This window comes from Felis catus, chromosome A1, assembly GCF_018350175.1.
Source record: "Felis catus isolate Fca126 chromosome A1, F.catus_Fca126_mat1.0, whole genome shotgun sequence".
NCBI lineage: Eukaryota > Metazoa > Chordata > Mammalia > Carnivora > Felidae > Felis > Felis catus.
In genome coordinates, this window is record NC_058368.1 from 86,396,494 (window position 1) to 86,417,983 (window position 21,490).

General features: G+C 34.1%; 1 protein-coding gene across 1 annotated transcript; it reads right to left on the reverse strand.

Annotated features, from left to right (window-relative positions):
* Positions 1 to 19,436: 19,436 nt before the first annotated feature.
* LOC123384370 (olfactory receptor 2AJ1-like) lies at positions 19,437 to 20,375 on the reverse strand. Its single transcript, XM_045053889.1, has one exon. The coding sequence runs from the start codon at positions 20,373 to 20,375 to the stop codon at positions 19,437 to 19,439; it is 939 nt and encodes a 312-aa protein (XP_044909824.1).
* Positions 20,376 to 21,490: the final 1,115 nt, after the last annotated feature.

Below are 21,490 nucleotides of genomic sequence, written 5' to 3' on the forward strand. Positions count from 1 at the left end.
TCCTTCCTGTGATTATGAATTCCTTAGACCATGTTATCTATGGAATATCTTATCTTGTTCTTCACCCTACATGTGTTCTTTTGTACTCTGGAACACCTTGTTTTTTGCAAGCTTTCTATATGTTCTTATTGGCATTGCATGATGTTTTCCCTATAATGTATGCTTAATAAATACAGGAGCTTGAAAGTGGCTCAGGGAGACTTCCCTTAGCTTTTCTCTCACCTCTCTTGACTTGTGGGGTCTTAAGTAATCCTTTCTGCTGCCCTCAGCCTTGTTGGACAAAGCCAAAAGCTGAATCCACAACTGGGGACCATGACATGATAAGCTGAACTTGCAATTGGTGACCTTAAAGATAGTAAAAGAGAGGAACTCATGTCTAGGTTGATGTCTAGCAGTGGTAATTATGGGGAATGTATGAAACTCTCCAACCACATATCCGTCTTGTAAACATTGCTGGATAACTGATGACTTATGTCCCTCCAATATAGGTATTGGAATTAAGTGATAGGGAAGAATAGGGATAGGAGAAAGCTGGCAAGGTTGGTCATCCTTAATAGTAGGAGATGCTGTAGGAGAGGTAGGTGTTAGGCTTTCTTTCTTAATTTGTTCCTTCTTGGAGATACATGTAATGGACATAATCACGTACAGACTAAACTCCAGGTCACTAAAATGAAAGCAGGAAGCTTCTCTCCTTTTTCATGTTTTCTTTTTAAAAAATTTTCCACTTGTTCCCATAGATCTAAATAAACTGTACCATGGCTGCGAAACCAGAGACAGGTGTCTCATATTGTTCATAACAATTTACTTAATTGATCTTTCTTAACATTACACTGAACCCCATTAAAAACTGCTGTAAAGTTTTTAGACATAATAGCTATTCCTTTGTCATTTTATGGCCCATGGCAAAAAAAGAGAAAAGAAATGCTCTCAGTGAAACCTAGACATGTTGGCAACTATCCCAAGCAGGTACTTCTGTACCTAAGCCTTTCTCTCAGATCTCTTGACTTGTGGGGTCTTGAGTACTCCTTTCTGCCATCCTTGGCTTTGCTGGACAAAGTGAAAACTGAACCCACAATTGGTGACCCCAGCATTGTAAGCCAAACCTGCACAGCAGGTTTGCACAGACAAAAACTCCAGTAAAAAAGAGAACTACAGGCTGACATGCTTCATGAACATGGATGCAAAAGTTCTCAACAAAATACTAGCAAATCAAATCCAATGTCTTTCATCACAACCAAGTGGAATTTATCCTTATGTTGCCAAGTTGGTTCAATACTTGCCGATCAACGTGGTACATGACCTTAACAAAAGAAATGATAAGAAGCATATGCTCTCCTCAATAGATGCAGAAAAAAACATTCGGCAAAGTACAATATCTATTCTTGATAAAAAAAAGAAAAAAAAACTTAGCAAATTAAGGATAGAGGGATCATACCTCAACATAATAAAGGCCATGTATGAAAACCACATTGCTAATATAATCCTTAATGGGTGAAAAACTGAGAGCTTTTCCTTCATGATCAGTAAAAAAAAGCTATCCGCTCTCACTCTCACCACTCTTATTTAATGTATTACTGGAACTCCTAGCACAGCAACACAAAGCAATAAAAGTCATCCAAATCAACAGAGAAGAAGTTAAACTTTCATTATTTGCATATGCTACTATACTCTATGTAGAAAACCTGAAACATTTCCCCCCCCAAAATAAATGTTATAAATGATACATGAAGGACATAAAGTTACAGAATACAAATTTAGTGTATAGAAATCAGTTGTACTTAGGGGTGCCGGGGTGGCTCAGTCGGTTAAGTGTCTGACTTTGGTTCAGTTCATGATCTCGTGGTTCGTGGGTTTGAGCCCCGCATCAGGCTGTGTGCTGACAGCTCAGAACCTGGCGCCTGCTTTGGATTCTGTGTCTCCTTCTTTCTTCCCCTCCCCCGCTCGCACTCTGTCTCTGTCTCTCAAAAATAAATAACATTAAATATTAAAAAAGAAAGAAAGAAATCAGTTGCATTTGTATACACCAATGATGAAGCAGCAGAAAGAGAAATTTGATTTACAATGGACCCCAAAACCGTTAAGATACTTAGGTTAAATCTAACTAAAGAGGTAAAAGATTTGTACTCTGAAAACTATAGAAAGCTTATGAAATAAATTGAAGAAGACAAAAAGAAGTGGAGATACAATCCATGCTCATGGATTAGAAGGACAATTATTGTTAAAATGTTTATACTATCCAAAAATGGACATATTTAATGCAATCCCTATCAAAATACAAACATCATTTTTCACAGTAGTAGAAAAAAACAATACTAAAGTTTGTATAGAACCACAAAAGACTGAGGATTGCCATAGCAATCTTGAAAAAGAAAACCAAAACTGAGGCATCACAATTCCAGATTTCATGTTATATTACAAGTCAGTAGTGATCAAGACACTATGGTACTGGCACAAAAACAGATACATAGATCAACGGAACATAACAGAAAATGGCCCTACAATGCTATGGTCAAATTATCTTCAACAAAGCAGGAAAGAATATCCAATGGGAAAAAGACAGTGTCTTCAACAAATGCTGCTGGGAAAACTGTACAGCATATGAAAAGAATGAAACTGGACTACTTTTTTACACCATAGACAAAAATAAATTGAAAATAGATGAGAGACCAAAATGTATGACAGGAAACAATCAAAATCCAAGAGGACAATACATAGAGTAAACTTTGATATGGCCTTCACAACTTCTTACTAGATATGTCTCCTGTCACAAGGGAAAAAAAAGGAAAAATAAACTATTGGGAATTCATGATACAAAATGCTTCTGCACCATGGAGGAAAAAATAAACAATGGAAGAAGGTATCCTTGGGAATGGAAGAAGATATTTACAAATGACATATCTGATAATGGCTTAGTATCCAAAATATATAAAGAACTTATAAAACTCAACACCCAAAGCCCAAATAATCCAATTAATAAATTAGCAGAATACATAAATATACATGTTCAACATCACTTATCTACTAGGGAAATGCAAATCCAAACTACAATGAAATATCACTTCCCACCTATCAACATGACTAAAATTAACAGCAGATATTGGTGATGATGTGGATAAAGGGGAATACTCTTATACTATTGGTAGCAATGCAAACTGGTGCAGCCACTCTGGGAAACAGTATGGAGGTTCCTCAAAAAGTTAAAAAAAAAATAGAACTGCCCGACAATACAGCAATTGCACTACTAGGTATTTACCCACAGAATACAAAAAATACTGATTCAATGGAATACATTCAACCTCATGTTTATAGCAGCATTATCAATGATAACTAGATTATGTAAGGATCCTAAATATGCATCAATTGATGAATGGATAAATAATATATACATATATATTATATATATTCTTATATTATAAATAAGATATGTAATATATATTATATATATTATAAATATATGTTATAAATATGTATATTTATATTTTATATTTAATATAATATATTTATATTATAAATATATATATTATTCAGCCATAAAAAAGAGTGAAATCTTGCCATTTGCAACAACCTGAAAGAAGCAAGAAAGTGTTATATTAAGGGAAAGAAGTTAGTCAGACAAAGACAAATACCATATGATTTCACTCATATGTGGAATTTAAGAAACAAAACAGATGAACATAGGAATAAAAGGAAAAGAGGCAAATCATAAAGAGCTTCTTAAATATACAGAACAAACTGAGCATTGCTGGAAGAGAGGTGTGTGTGTGTGGTTTAAATGTGTGATTGGTATTAAAGAAGTCATTTGATATGAGAAATGGGTATTATGTAGAAGTGATGAGTTGGTAAATTCTACACTTGAAACTATTGTATTATTATGCTGTATGTTAACTAACTTTAATATAAATAAAAACTTGAAAAAGAAAAAGATTTGAATATTTTTTGGCCTGAATATACATATATAGATACATATATTATACCTATATGCAATGTATATAATGAATATAATATATAATGAATACATTATATACAATAAATATAAATATATAAAAATTATGTATATAAATTATATATATGTTAGGCATAAAATTCAGACATAAAAAAGAATGAATTTTTTCTGTTTCAAGTTTTATTTATATTCAAGTTAGTAAATATACAGTCTAATATAATAATATTTTAAATATATAATATAAAACATTATACATAATGAATACATTATATATAATAAATATATCAAATTTAAATATTTTAAAAATACATAAATATTGTATATTCACTATATATTATATATTACTTTATGTAATATACATAATAAATATGAATGATAAATATGAGAATTAGAAAGAAAGAAAAATAGGTAGCTAGCACTTCTTCATGCATTCATCTATAAATGGGCACTTGGGCTGCTTCTATAATTTGGCAATTGAAAATGTTTCTATAAACATAGGGGTGCATATATCACTGAATTAGGGTTTTTGTATTTTTGTGGTAAATTCCCAGTAGTGTAATTACTGGATTTTAGGGCAATTCTATTTTTAAATTTTGAGGATTCTCCATACTATTTTCCAAAGTGGCTGCACCAGTTTGCATTCCCACCAACAAGGTAAGAGTTCCCTTTCCTTGACATCCTCACCAACACTGTTTCTTGTGTACTTGCTTTTAGCCATTTTAACAGATGGGAAATGATATCCCATGGTAGTTTTGTTTTGTATTTCTCTAGTGATCACCGATGTTGAGCACCTTTTCGTGACTGTTACCAAATGTATATCTTCTTTGGGAAAGTATCTATTCATGTCCTCTACCCATTTTTAATTGAATTATTCATTTTGGGGTTGTTGAGTTTTACAAATTATTTGCATATTTTGGATGCTAACCCTTTATCAGATATGCCATTCACAAATATCTTTAGCAATTCATTAGGTTGCTTTTAGTAATGATTATATCCTTCAATGTGCAGAAGTGGCTTTTTTTGTTTCTTTTTTGTTTTGTTGTGGTTTTTATTCTGATGTAGTCCCAGCAGTTTATTTTAGCTTTTATTTCCATGCTTAAAAGACATATATAGATAAATGTCGCTGCAGTCGATGTCAGAGACATTAGTGTCTGTGCTCTTTTCTAGGATTTTTATGGTTTCATGTTTCACATTTAGAATAATCCATTTCAGTTTATGTTTGTGTATGGTTTAAAAGAGTTGTCCAGTTTTATTTTTCTGCATGTAGCTGAGCAGTTTTCCTAGCACTCTTTTTTGAAAAGGCATTATTTTTCCCGTTGGATATTCCTTCCTGCTTCGTCAAAGATTGATCATATTACTGTGGGTTTATTTCTGGGTGTTCTATTCCATTGATCTATGTGTCTGTTTGGTGTCAATACCATACTGTCTTGATGATTACAGCTTTGTAATACAACTTTACGTCTGGTAAAATTTTGATACCTTTAGCTTTGCTTTGCTTTTTCAAAATTTCTTTGAATATTCAGGGTCTTTTGTTATATTTCTGTGCAAAATGGCATCAGTATTTTGATAAGCATTGCACTAAATCTGTAGATTGTTTTGGTTAGTATACACATTTTAACAATATTTATTCTTTCATTCCATAAGCATGGAATGTCTTTACATCCTTTTGTGTTATTGTCAATTCTTTTAATGAATGTTTTATAATTATCAGAGTACAGCTCATTCACCTGTTTGGTTAGGTTTATTCTTACGTATCTTATTATTTGTGGTACAATTACTAATGGATTTTTTTCTTAATTACTCTTTCCTAATTTCTGCTGCTTAATTATTGATATATAGACATGTAACAGATTCCTGGACATGGATTTATTTCTCTCTGTGACTACCAAATTAACTGATCAGTTTTAATAGTTTTTGGTGGAGTCTTTAGGGTTTTCTATACAATGTATTCTGCCATCTACGTATAGTGAAAGTTTTACTTCTTCCTCACCGATTTGGAGGCATTTTATTTCCTTTTGCTGTCTGCTGTAGTTGGGATTCCAGTATTATTTTAAATAAATGTGATGAGACAAATCCTTGTCTTGTTCCTGACATTTGAAGGAAAACTCTGTTTTTCTGTATTGAGTAGGATATTTCCTGTGGGTTTTTAATATATAACCTTTATTATGTTCATGTATGTTCCCTCTAAACCTACATTGTTTAGGTGTCTTATTATAAATGAATGTTGTACTGTGTTGAATGCTTTTCTGCATCTGTTGAAATGATCATATGGTGTGTATCTTTTCTTTTATTTATGTGATGTGTCATGTTAATTAGTGAATTTGAAACACCATTCCACACTGGAAACAAATCCCACATGACCATGATGAATCACATTTTTAATGTATTGTTGGATTTTATTTGCTAGTATATTGTTGAGGATTTTTACATCTATGTTCATTAGAGATATTGGCCTGTGGTTCTCTTTTTAAAGGTCTCTTCATCTGGTTTTAGAATCATTGTGATACTAGTCTCATAGAATGAATTAGTAAGTTCTCCTTTTTGTTCTCCTTTTTTCTTTTTATTTATTTTTCTTTTTTTTTGAGGGGGGATAGTGTTAGAGGAGTAGATATTAAAATGTTCTTCTTTAAATATTTGGTATAATTCAACTGTGAGGTAGTCTAGCTCTGGACTTCTGTTTACTGGAAATTTTTGATATTCATTCAAAATATCATTGCTGATAATTGGTCTGTTCAAACTTTCTATTTCTTCTTGCTTCAGTTTTGCTAGGTTTTATGTTTCTAAGAGTTTATCAATTTCTTCTGTGTTGTCTAAGTTGTTGGTATGTAGTTTTTAATAATATTCTCTCACATTTATTTTTTGGTTGTGTAATTGATTGTGATTGTTTCCTCTTTCTTTTGTGATTTTTCTTATTTGAGTCTGTTCTTTCCTTCTCTCTCTCTCTCTCTCTCTCTCTCTCTCTCTCTCCCTCTCTGATGAACTGGATAGATGTTTATCAACTTTTATTAACTTTTCAAAAGGAAATCTCTTGCTTTCATTTATCTGTTCTATTGTTTTCAAGTTTTTATATATAATTTATTTCTGCTCTATTCTTTATTATTTCTTACTTCTGGTGGTTTTAACTTTTATTTGTCCTTTTTCTAGCTTCTTTGGTTACAATGTTATGTTGTTTATTTGAAGTCTTGCTTGCTTGCTTTGAGGTTGTCTGCATTGCTCTAAACTTCCTTCTAAGGACAGCTTCTGCTGCAAACCAAGTATGTTTTACTTTTTCTTTGATTCTATGTACTTAAAAAATGAGATTTTTAAAATATTATTTATTTTAATTCAAGTTAGTTAATGTACAATGTAGTATTGGTTTCAGTAGCAGAACCCAGTGATTCATCCCTTTCATATATACCACCCAGTGTTCATCCCAACAAGTGTTCTCCTTAATACCCAGCACCCGTTTAACACACACCCCACCCACCTTCCTTCCAGCAACCATCAGTTTATTTCTGTATTAGAGAATGTCATATGGTTTGCCTCCCTGTCTGTTTTTTCTTTTTCCTTCCCTTCACCTATATTCATCTGTTCTGTTTCTTAAATTCCACATGAGTGAAACCATATGATATATGTCATTATCTAACTGATTTATTTTGCTGAGAATAATACACTCCTATTCCATCTATGTTGTTGCAAATGGTAACATTCCATTCTTTTTGATTGCTGGGTAATATTCCGTGTGTGTGTGTGTGTGTGTGTGTGTGTGTGTGCGTATGTGTGTGTGTGTGTGTGTACCACATCTTCATCTATCTAGTTGATGGACATTTGGGCTCTTTTTAAAATTTGGCTATTCGTGATAGTTCTGTTTTAAACATTGGGATACATGTGCCCCTTTGAATCACAATTTTTATATCCTATGGAAAAATACCTAGTAGTGCAACTCCTGGGTTGTAGGGTAGTTTTATTTTTAATTTTTTGAGAAAACTCGTACTGTTTTCCAGAGTACTTTTATCAGTTGGCATTCGCACCAGCAGGGCAAAAATGTTCCTCTTTATCCACCCTTGCCATCATATGTTTATTGAGTTGTTAATTTAAGAAATTTTGACAGATGTGAGGTGGTACATCATTAAGGTTTTGATTTGTATTTTTCTGATGATGACTTATGTTGAGCATATTTTCATGTGTCTGTTAGCCATCTCAATGTCTTCTTTGGAAAAGTGTTTATTTGTGTCTTTTGCCCATTTCTTCTCAGGATTATTTGTTCTTTGGATGTTGATACGTTCTTTATAGATTTTGGATACTACACCTTTATCTGATATGCCATTTGCTAGATGGCCTTTTAGTTTTGTTGATTGTTTCATTCATTATGCAGAAGCTTTTTATCTTGGTCAGGCCCAAGTAGTTCATTTCTGCTTTTGTTTCCCGCACCTTCAGAGACATGTCTAGAAATAAGTTGCTCAAAGAGGTTATTGCCTGTTTTCTCCTTACAATTTTGATGGTTTCCTGTCTCATATTTAGGTCTTTAATACATCTTGAATTTATTTTTATGTATGGTGTAAGAAAGCGATCCAGTTTCAATCTTCTACATGTTGCTGTCCAGTTCTCCTAGCACCATTTGCTAAAGAGTCTGTCTCTTTTCCATTGGATAGTCTTTCCTGCTTTGTCAAAGAGTAGTTGGCCATACATTTGTGGATCAATTTCTGGGTTCTCTATTCTGTTACACTGATCTATATGTCTGTTGTTGTGCCAGTACCACATGGTATTGTTGATTACAGATTTGCAATACAGGTTGAAAACTGGAATTGTAATGACTCCAGCTCTGGTCGTCTTTTTCAGTGTTACATTGCATATTCAGTGTCTTTTCTGGTTCTATACAAAGTTTATAATTCTTTGTTCCAGCTCTGTGAAGAATGCTCATATTATTTTGATAGGGATTGCACTGAATGTGTAGATTGTATTGGGTTGTATTGACGATTTAATAATATTTGTTCTACCAATGCATTAGCATGGAATGTTTTTCCATTGCTTTGTTTCTTCTGAAAATTCTCTCATAAGCTTTCTGCGGTTTTCAGGGTACAGATCATTACCTCCTTGCTTAGGTTTATTCCTTGGTATTTTATGATTTTTGGTACAATTCTAAATGGGATAAATTCTAAGTGGGATTAAATGATTTCTCTTTCTGCTGCTTCATTATTAGTGTACAGACATGCAATCAATTTGTGTACATTGATATTATATTCTGCAACTTTGCTGCATTCACATATCAGTTCTAGTTGTTTTTTTGGTGGAGTCTTTTGGGTTTCCCATGTAGAATATCATGTCGTCTGTTAAGAGTGAAAGTTTGACTTCTTCTTTGCCAATTTGTATGCCTTTCATCTCTTTTTGTTGTCTGATTTTTGAGGCTAGGACTTCCAGTACTATATTGAACAACAGCGGTAAGTGTGGACACCCTTGTCCTGTTCCTGGTCTTAGGAAGAAATCTCTCAGCTTTTACCCATTGAAGATATTATTAGCTGTGGGTCATTCATATAAAGCTTTTATGAAGTTAAGGTATGTTCATTCTTCCCTACTTTCTTGAGGTATTTTATCAAGAAAGAACGTTGATGTCAAATATTTTTTCTTCATCTATTAACAGTATCATATGGTTCTTATCCTTTGTTTTATCAATGTTGTGTATCATGATGATTGATTTGAAAAGATGGAATCAGCCCTGCAGCCCAGAAATGAATCCCACTTTAAAATTGGTGAATAATTCTTTTAAGGTACTGTTAAATTTGATTTGCTAGGATCGTGTTGAGAATTTTTGCATCCATGTTCATCAGGGATATTGGCCTGTAATTCTTATTTTTAGTGGGGGTTTTGGTTTTGGAATCAAAGTAATACTGGCTTCCCAGAATGAGTTTGGAAGTTTTCCTTCCATTTCTCTTTTTTGGAACTGTTTGAGAAGAATAGGTATTAATTCTGCCTTAAAAGTCTAGTAGAATTCCCCTGGGAGTCCATCTGGCCAAGGACTCTTATTTGTTGGGAGATTTTTGAATAACTGATTCAAGTTTTTTGTTGGTTATGGGTCTGTTCAAATTTTCTGTTTCTTCCCATTTGAGTTTTGATAGTGTGTGTCTAGGAATTTGTCCATTTCTTCCAGATTGTCCTGTTTGTTGGCACATAATTTTACTTAATATTCTTTTATAATTGTTTTTATTTTTGTGATGTTGTTTGTGATCTCTCCTCTTTCATTCATGATTTTATCTATTTGGGTCCTCTGTGTTCTCTTTTTGGTAAGTCTGGCTAGGGATTTATCAATTTTGTTTCTTCTTCAAAAAAACTTTTAGTTTCATTGATCTGTTCCGCCATTTTTTTGTTTGTTTGTTTCTATATTGTTTAATTCTGCTCTAATCTTTATTTTTTCACATTTTCTGCAGGCTGTGGGTATCATATGCTGTTACCTTTTTCACTCCTCTAGTTGTAAGGTGAGGTTGTGATTTGGGGATTTTTCTTGCTTTTTAGATAGGGTTGAATTGCAGTGTACTTCCCCTTAGGACTGCCTTTGCTGTATCCCAAAGAGTTTGGACTCTCATGTTTGTGTTTTCATTTACTTCTGTGTATTTTTTTTATCTCTTCTTTAATCTCCTGATTAATCCATGGGGTGCCTTGGTGGCTCAGTTTCTTGGGCATCCGATTTCAGCCTAGGTCATGATCTCGTGATTTATGAGTTAGAGCCTCACATAGAGATCTGTGCTGACAGCTCAGAGCCTGGATACTGCCTCAGATTCTGTTTCCCTCTCTTCCTGCCCCTCCCCCACTCACATTTTATATATATATATCTCTCATAAATAAATAAAAATTTAATAGTTAAAAGAAATCTTGGTTAATGTATTCATTCTTCATAAGGATGCTCTTAAACCCAAATGTATTTGAGGGCTTTCCAATTTGTTTTTTCTTGTGGTGATTTAAGGTTTCCTGACATTGTGACCTGAAAATAAGCATGATATGACCTTGATCAGTTAGTCCCTGTTGAGACCTGACTTGTGAACCAGTATGTGTTCTATTCTGGACAATGTTCCAAGTGCTCTTGGAAAGAATGTGTATTCTGTTGCTTTAGGATGAAATTCTCTTCATGTATCTGTTAAGTCCATCTGGTCTAGTATGCCATTCAAAGCCAGTGTTTCTTGTTGATTTTCTGCTTAGATGATCTGTCCATTGTTGTAAGTGATGCTTACTAATGATATAATTCTCTTATTCTGTTGTTACAGTCTTGTTTTAAAATCTAGTTTGTCTCACATAAGTATGGCTACCCTGGCTTTCTTCTGATGTCCATTAGCATCATAGATGGTTTTCCACCCCTTCACTTTCAATCTGCAGGTTTCCTTAGGTCTAAAGTGATTCTCTTGTAGTCAGCATACATGTGGATCTTGTTTTTTTAAATCCATTCTTATAACATTTTTAAGTTCATCTTAACTAGTCCTTATGTCTTTGATGTATGCACAAAGGTTTCTCTGGTGCCTTCTTTGTTTTTTGGGGGGGTTTTTGTTGTTTTTTCAAGCTCAGCTAGTAGTCTTATGACTGTTGTTCTAAATTTTTGTTCAGATATATTGTTAATGTGTTTTGAGCAAGTACTTGGCCGTGATTTCTTCTTGACCTTTCTTTGGGAGAGAATTCCTCCTTTGTTTGTTTTTTTTTTGTTGTTTTTTTTTTTTTTCATTTTGGTTCAGTTTCTGTCTTTTTTGTGTGTTTTAACAGCTTGTTATGGTTTCTACACCTGAGAGTACTATTGTATTAAAAGGGGATCATACACTTTTGAGGTCCTGGCCCTCCAGGAAGTGTTTCTGGTACATGCTGTGTGCACTTTGCTTTTGCATGTTGGCTTCTCTTTCCCACTGGTCAGTCCTCTGCAGAGTTCCTTCTTGCTTGCAGTGGTGGAATGTTTGGACCTTTAAGTAGGTGTGCTTTCATTGTTTGTTGAAGTAGCCCTGGAAAATAAAAGGGTGGGGAAGTCTGAAACTATAAAAAGAAAAAAAAAGGGAAGGGAACAGACACAACAACAACAACAAACAGAGATTCAAAAATCTGTAAGGCTTATTTCCAAGGAAAAAGAAAAGAAAAAAAGGGGGGCAATAAAAGAGAAAAGAAGGAAAAATAAAAATTAATAACAATAATAATAATAAAGCCTGAACCACCCTCCCCAAAAAGATTAAATGACAAAAAAAAAAATCAGAAACTATGAGCCTGATTCCAAAAGAAAATAAGGGGAAAAAAAGAAAAACAAAGAGTTGTCTGTTGGTGCCTGGGGATGGTGGCTTTTCTGGTGTGGAGGAGAGGCTGGCTGAAGTGGCTGAGACTCAGTCTTTCCCCAGTAAATAAGCACTTGTTAGACACGGAGTAACTGGATTTGGTAAAAGTGGTCTTTCCTCCTCAAGGGCCACTATGTTGCTCTCTGAAGTCCCAGCATGTTGGTGTTGGAAGAAAATGGCATCCCCTCATCTCTCATTTCCAGACCAGGGATCTCAACCCTCAATGTACATCATAATTAATGGTATATTCATCAAGAAAATTTAGGGGCGCCTGGGTGGCGCAGTCGGTTAAGCGCCCGACTTCAGCCAGGTCACGATCTCGCGGTCCGTGAGTTCAAGCCCCGCGTCAGGCTCTGGGCTGATGGCTCAGAGCCTGGAGCCTGTTTCCGATTCTGTGTCTCCCTCTCTCTCTGCCCCTCCCCCGTTCATGCTCTGTCTCTCTCTGTTCCAAAAATAAATAAACGTTGAAAAAAAATTAAAAAAAAAAAAAGAAAATCTAACAACTGTAAATATTTATGCCCACAACTTGGAGCACAGAATGTATAAATAAATTAATAAAAAGCATAATGAAAGTCATTAACAAGAATACAATAATTGTAAGAGACTTTAACACCCACTGATAACAATGGACAGATCATCTAAGCAGAGAATCAGCAAAAATCAATGGCTTTGAATGAAACACTGGACCAGATAGTCTTAACAAATATATTCAGAACATTCCACCTTAAAAGAGCAGAATAAACTTTCTTCTCTAGTGCACATGGAACATTCTCCAGAATACATCTCATAGTGGGTCACAGATCAGCCATCAAGAAGTACAAAAATATTGAGATCATATCATGCATATTTTAAGACCACAAACCTATGAAACTTGAAGTCAACCACAAGAATAAATTTGGGAAGCCCATAAATATTTGGAGGATAAATAACATCTTACTAGGAAATAAATGGGCTAAACAGGAATTTAAAAGGAAATAAAAAAAGTACATTGAAGCAAATAAAAATGAAACTATGGCAGTCCCAATTTAAGATGCAGCAAAGGCCCAAGAGGGGAGTGTATTGCAATACAGACCTCCCTAAAGAAGCTAGAAAGATCTTAAATACACAACCTAAACTTACATCTAAAGGAGCTAGAAAAGGAACAGCAAATAAAGCCTAAAGTCAGCAGAAGAAGGAAAACAATAAAGATTAGAGCAGAGATAAACAATATAGAAACAAAACAAAAGGAAAAAAAACAGTACAAAATATCAACAAAATTAAGAGATAATTCTTAGAGGGGCACCTGGGTGGCTCAATTGGTTAACCACTGGACTTCAGCTGCAGTCATGATCTCATGGTTCATGGGTTCAAGCCCCACTTTGGGCTCTGTGCTGACAGCTCAGAGCCTGGATTCTGCTTCAGATTCTCTGTGTGTGTCTCTCTCTGCCCCTTCTCAGTTCATGCTCTGTCTCTTTCAAACATAAATAAACATGTAATTTTTTAAAGAGATGGTTCTTAGAAAGAATTAATGAAATTTGTAAACCCTTAATGAGACTTATCAAGCAGAAAACAGAATAGACCCCAATAGATAAAATCACAAATGAAAAAGAGATCATAACCAACACCATAGAAGTACAAAAGTATAAGAGAATACTATGAAAAATTATATGCCAACAAACTGGACAATCTGTAACAAATGGACAATTTCCTATAGACTGACAGACTACCAAAACTGAAATCAGAAGAAGTAAACAATTTGAACACCCATAAACAACAAATAAATTGAATCAGTTATCCAAAATCTCCCAAGAAATAAATTTCAGGGCCCGATGGCTTCCCAGGAAAATTCTACCAGACTTTTAGAGAAGAGTTAAAAGAGGTTCTTCCCAAACTAGTCCAAAAAAAAAAAAAAAAAAAAAAAGAAATGGAAGGAAAACTTCCAAACTATTAGATCCAGCATTATCTTGATCCAAAACCACAAACCCCCACTAAACAGGAGAATTAATTACAAGACAATATCCCTGATGAATATGGATGCAAAAATTCTCAACAAGATACTCCCAAATTGGATCCAGTAGTACATTAAAAGACTTATTCACCTTGATCAAGTGGAACTTATACCTGGGAATTCAATAGATTCAGAAAAAAGCACTAGATGAATGTAGTATCCTTTCATGATTAAAAAAAAGTGTTAAGTATAGAAGTATCATAACTCAAAACAAATTTATATAACAATCTCACATATAACTTTATATTCAATAGTGAAATATTTTTCTCTAAAATCAGAAACAAAACAGAGGTGCCCATCCTTACCAATCCTATTCAAAAGGTAATGGAAATCATAGCCAGAACAAACAAACAAGGGGGAAAAAACATCCTATTTGCAACAGAATACGTAATATTTTATTTGTTTGCGTATGTTGTAAACTTATATACAGAAAATCCCAAAGAGTCCACCAGAAACTTATTGGAATTAATCAACAATTATAGCAAAGTAGTTGAATACAAACCAACGTAGCGAAAATATTTGGGTGCCTGGGTGGCTCAGTCAGTTAAGCATCTGTCTAGATCATAATCTCATAGTTCGTGAGTTTGAACTCCATGTTGGGTAGCACAGAACATGATTGGGATTTTCTCTCCCTCTCTCTGCCCCTCCATAGCTTTCTTGCTTTCTCAAAATAAATAAATAGAATTAAAAATAAATTATTTGTATTTGTATAAACAACAGAACATTAAAAAATAAAGAAAAAATCTGATTCATAATCGCATCAAAAAGAATTCAAACCTTTGAAATACACTTAACCAAGGAAGTTAAAGGTCTACATATAAATGAATGTAAGAGCTTTATTTAAAAAATGATGAATATACAGGGGCTACTGGGTGTCTCAGATGGTTAACTGTCTGATTTTTGGCTCAGGTCATGATCTCCCAGTTCCTGAGTTCAAGCCTCACATTGGGCTCTACGCCGAAAGTACAGAGATTGGTTAGGAATCTCTCTCTCTCTCTCTCTCTTTCTCTCTCTCTCTTTCTCTCCTTCTCTGCCCCTACCCCACTCACACATGATCTCTTTCTTTCTCTCTCTCTCAAATAAACATTAAAAAATTAAAAATTAAAAAAAAATAAAAATGATGAATATACAGAAAAATGAAAACATTTCATTTTACTGGGTTGGAAGAATTAATATTGGTACGTATTCATCATACTAATAGCTATCTATAGATTGAATGCAATTCTTAAAAATTCCAATGGCATTTTTCATAGAAATAGCATAAGTAGTTCTAAAATTTGTATGGAGACAGAAAAACCAAATAGCCTAAGCAATCCTGAGAAACAACAAGAATGAAGGTATCATAGTTTCTGATTTTAACCTATACTACAAGTTTGTTGTAATTTGTATTTGTAATTTGTAATGTGTTGTATTTGGAAATACAAATAATGCTATAGTCACAATAGGGCACTGGTATAAAAATAGAAACATAGACCAATAGAACAGAATTGAGAGTCTAGAAATAAACCCTTACATATATGGTCATCTAATATTTAGCAAGGATTCCAAGAATATTCAAAGGAGAAAAAAGAGTCTCTTCAATAAATAATACTGAGAAAAAATTATAGCTTTGAGTAGAAGAAATTGGACCCATATTATGCCAGCCATAAAATTTAACTCAATACATGTTAAGGGTTGAAATATACTATTCCAAACCATAAAACTCCTAGAAGAAAATATAAGACAAAAAGCTCTGATCTTTGGCAGTGTTTCCTGGGTACAATACCAAAAGTCCAAGCATCAAAACAAAAAATGAATGTGATTACTGAAACCCTTTTGCATAACAAAAGAAACAACCAAGAACATAAAAAGGCATCCTACAGAATGGGAGCATATATTTGCTAATCATGAATAATAGGTAATATACAAATTATTTAAAAAAAAAACTAATTCAGCTCAATGGCAGAAATAAATCTGATTAAGAAGTTGGCAACAGAAGTGAGTAGACATTTTCCAAAAATGACATACAAATGACCACCAGGTGCACAAAAAGATGCTTAATCACTAGTCGTTAGTATAAGAAATGTATAGCAAAACTAGAATGAATTTCACTTCACATGTGTTAGATTGGCTATCATCAAAATGACATGAGATAACAAGTGTTGGCAAATATATGGAAAAGGAAATCCTGGTGCTGTGTTGGTGGGAATGTAAATTGGTTCAGCTGCTACATTATGATCCAGCAATCCCAGTTCTGGGTTTGTATCAAAGGAAAACAAAAACAGAATATCAAAGATATAGACCTCCCATGTTCACAATAGCCTAGATAATAGAGACAACCTAAGTGTCTATAAATGAATGAATGAATGGATGATGGGTGGATGGATGGATGGGTGCATGGATGAATGAATGAAGAAAGAAGATGCAGTATATGATATTTATGGTGTGTGTATATAGAATACTTATTTAATATAAAATATTCAGTTAATTTGATATAGATATAATAAAATGAATACCTCATTATATGTAGTCTAATTTTCATTACTGATAAAATCATATGAATTAATTTTTCATTAAGAAACTTTTGTGGGGCACCTGGGTGGCTGAGTCAGTTCAGTGTCAGCCTTCAGCTCAGGTCATGATCTCACAGTTCATGGGTTTGAGCCCTGTGTTTGGCCCTGTGAGTATAGCTCAGAGCCTGTAGCTTGCTTAAGATTCTGTGTTTCCCTCTTTCTCCCTGCCCCTTCCTCACTCACACTCTGTCTCTCTCTCTCAAAAACAAGTAGACATTAAAAAAATGTTCCTTTGCAATAATTTTTAGAATAAAATGGTAAAAATTTTATAAATATAAATCTATGTGCATATATAAGACATAATTTTAAGGATTCACTTATTTAATACTATGTATTTCCTTCTAGCACAGGATGAGTACTTTCATTTTACCACAATTAATGTATATATACAAGTGTATGTATATATATTTCTCACTTCAGTAACAAAGGTTTCAAAACAAACTATTGAATGAACATTGAATATTTAAAGTAACGTTTGGAAATTTTTCATTCGTTTTTAGAAGCTTCCAGGAGAGGGTAAAGTGATACATATAGCTGTATTAGTTGTTGATTTAATGTAATGATGAAATTTTGCTTCCCAAATTCCCTCTTAATTAAGCTTGAAAGGAAGCGAGAACAAAAGTTGCTTGTGCTTGCTAGACTGTTTTTTGGTCCCTCTCTACATCTCTTTCTCTGTACAGAGGCATAACCCTCTGTCTCAGGTTTTCACAATAAAAAATGATCCAGAAGTACTAAGACAAAGATGTAATGGGTGCATGGAGATTCTTACATGCAGTACTTGCTAACATTATTGTGTAAGAAAACATGGGTCATGGATTTCAAAATTAAGTGTTTTCACTATTTAGAATCCATATTAATAGAAATTGAATGCTATTTTTAAATAACTTTTAATAAATGTTATTCATAGTAATTTTGTTAACTAAATATTTAATGCATGAAGTATATTAAATGTATTACATATGTATTCTTGTATTAAATTACACACTTAGTAATATAAATAATACACACTGAAACAATACTTTAAATTATAAAAATGCATTAATTGATTTTTCTGTTTTGAGACATAGTTGATATAATTATACTATACTTAGGTGTACAGCATAATAATTCAATATATATATACATATATATATATAATATGTATATAGTAAAATATTATCACAAAAAGTTTAGTTACCATCTATAATCACCCATAGTTACAATTCATTTTCTTCTGATGAGAACTTCTAAAACCTACTCTCTTAGCAATTTCCTATGTACAAATGTACAATAGAAAATTGTTAACTAGAGTCACCATGCTGTTCATTACATTGCAGAACTTACTTACTTTTTAACTTATAAATTTTATAACTAGAAGTTTTTACCTTGTGAACACTTGCACCTATTTTGTCTACATTTTTATGCATTTTTGATAGCAGGTTGTAATATTGGAATTATATTTTACTCTTTCATGAAATACAAAAGTTCTATGAAAAGGTGTCATAGACTCTGGGTCTTCAGTTCTTTCTTGTCCAGCAAGAAAGTGGGACACAGGATTAAAAATGCAAGAGATGGCTAATGTCCAGGAGAAGACAGAAGCCCTGATTAAGGGTCTTTGCTCCGTTTTTATTAGGATCAGAAGGGTTATAAACATGGTGATGGACATGCACAAAGAAACAATGAAACTGAACATTAACTCATGGGCATGAGGGAAAGAGGGTTTTGAAAATATGTGGGATTAGAGGTTTGGGTTAATACAAAACAAAATCCTGGCACCTGGGAGAAGGTTGTTTACAGCACATTCAGTGAGGCCCTATGTCTTTTTACCTAAACTGGCTTAGGGGAGGAGATATACAGAGCATACTACTTCAGAGTCAGCAAGGCATCATTCTTTAGCTCCACTATGGGCAACTTTGCCCTGCAGTCACTATAGCCCTATTTACCTGTTTACCTAATTTTATCCTCCCTTCCTGTGAAAGCAGCTTTCTGCTATAGTACTAAGTTGGGGGGCACTTCTGCCCTGAATACCTAATCTTGTTTACCTCATCTTGGATGTTTTGATCATGAGACTCCCTATTCCTACACTTTTGTCCTACACTGGGATCTTTGCCTCACTTTACCTATTCTTATTTACCTAATCTTGTTTACCCAAACTTGGGTGTGTACACCCTATGACTTTCTAATTCTTTATGCCTTTTTAACCCATCAATGCAGGCTCAGGGAATTCCTAAGCTTATTCCCGACACAAAGGTAGGTAGATCCCATAAAATGTGACTGTATTATAAAAGATAATTTTTTATAATTTCTTAGAATTTTAGAGGGAAGACACAATATATTTTTAGATGTATGTGTTTATTAAAAAAAATTTAAATGTTTACTTATTTTTGAGAGAGAGACAGATGCAAGCAGGTGAGGGGCAGAGAAAGAGGGAGACACATAACCCAAAGCAGCTCCAGGCTCTGAGCCATCAGCACAGAGTCTTATGTGGGGCTCAAACCCACAAACCACAAGATCATGACCTGAGCCGAAGTCAGACACTGAACCAACTGAGCCACCCAGGTGCTCTTAGATGTATGTGTTTGTGAAACTTTATTATTATCAGGGTTTTGGAGATAACCACTTCTTTCCATGCTTAATGGTATAGAAACTTTTTTGTTTCTATATTAATATAGAAAACACACACTTCAAGTATTTTTCTTACTATTTTAATGGAGAAAGTTACTTTTGAGCATATTTTTCATTGCCTCAAGGACATCTTTATTCCTAAAGCTGTAGATTATAGGGTTGAATGTAGGTGTGAGGATGGTATAGAATATTGCCAAAGACTTGTCCTGGCCTGGAGTGTGGTTTGATTTGGGTCTCATGTATGTGAAAATAAATGGCCCATAATACATTGTGACCACCATCATGTGGAAGGAACAGGTAGAAAATGACTTTTTCCGTGCTTCTGATGATTTCATTTGAAATACAGTAATGAGAATTTGGACATAAGAAGCAATGATTAGGGAGAAAGGGACAAGCAGAAAAATTAAGCCACTTACATAAATTCTTCGTTCATACAGTGTTGTGTCCACACAGGACAACTTCAACATGGCAGGGACTTCACAGAAAAAGTGATCAATAGCTCTTGAGGCACAGAAGGGAAAGTGGAGTGCATAAGCTGTGTGGACTATGGAGTTGACAGTCCCAATAAGCCAGGACCCTCTAGCCATGACAATGCAGACATAGTCATTCATAAGAATGGGATAGTGCAATGGATGACAGATGGCTACATAGCGATCATAAGACATTGCTGCCAGGAGAAGGCACTCGCCACCCAGGAGAGTGAGGGATAGAAATACCTGGAAGCCACAACCTACAAATGAAATAGTTCTGCTGCCTGACAGAAAGTCAGTGACCATTTTGGGAACAATGTTGGAAATATGCAAGATGTCCATAAAAGAGAGATGGCTCAGCAGGAAATACATCGGAGTGTGGAGTCTTGAGTCCCTGAGGATAAGGAGGATTATGACTGTGTTTTCTGTTACAGTCATAATAAAAATGATGAATATAAAGGAAAAGAAAACTAGACTTGATTGAGAAGAAGAGAAGAGTCCCAAAAGAATAAAATCACTGGTGAAAGTGTGATTTTCATGTCCCATCATGAACGTCTCTTTTTTTCCTAAAGTAGAAAATAAAATAGAGCTAAAATAGAGTAGTATAAATATTAAACTCATTTACATTTAGATGCACAATAAAATGAGAGTTAGTGATGCATATTTTGCAATTAAAGTTAATGGAATGTCAACCAGTTTTTGAAGTGGGCTTGTTTCACAACATGGTCATTTATTTGTTTGAATCAACTTATGATATTGAGTACATTGAGTGAGCTATTTACTCCATGTAGTCTCATAGTCTCAATTCCATATTCTTTATTTTGGTTCAATCTTTGTCAAGTGTCATCTTTTCCAGGAGACCTAACTGTAAACACTGTTTTCTCTTTCTTTCTTTCTTTCTTTCTTTCTTTCTTTCTTTCTTTCTTTCTTTCTCTTTCTTTCTTTCTTTCTTTCTTTCTTTCTTTCTTTCTTTCTTCTTTCTTTCTCTTTCCTTCTTAATTGTGTTTCAAATTTTTATTTAAATTATAGTTATTTAACATATAATGTAATACTGGTTTCAGGAGTAGAAATTAGCGATTCAGCACTTACATATAACACCCAGTGCTCATGATAACAAGTGCTCTCTTATTGCCAATCACCCATTTAGCCCACTCTCTATTCACCTCCCCTCCAGCAACCCTCAGTCTGTTCTCTATATTTAGGAGTATTTTATGGTTTGCCTCCCTCTCTCTTTTTTTTCCCCTTCCCCTATGTTCATTGTTTTGTTTCTTAAATCCCACACATTGGTGAAATCATATAGTACTTGTGTTTCTCTGACTGACTTATCTTGCTTAGCATACTAAATTTGGGGTGCTTTCACCCTGAATATCTAATCTTGTCACTCCTATGTATTGGGTACCTTTGCACCATTTCTATTTTAGGTCTTTGCCTCTCCTTCTCTATTTTGGGGTCTCTATACCCCTCCCTATTTTGGGGTACCTTTGCACCTCACTATTCCTGGCACCTTTGTGCCTCCCTATTCTCCAGGTGTCTTTGCACCCCTCTATTCTTGGAGTGCCAATCTGGTTCACCCAAGCTTGGGTGTGAGCATTTTATGACTTTGTATTTCTTTATGCCTTGTTTTTCCATTGATGTAAGCCCAGGATATTCCTAAGTTTATCCCC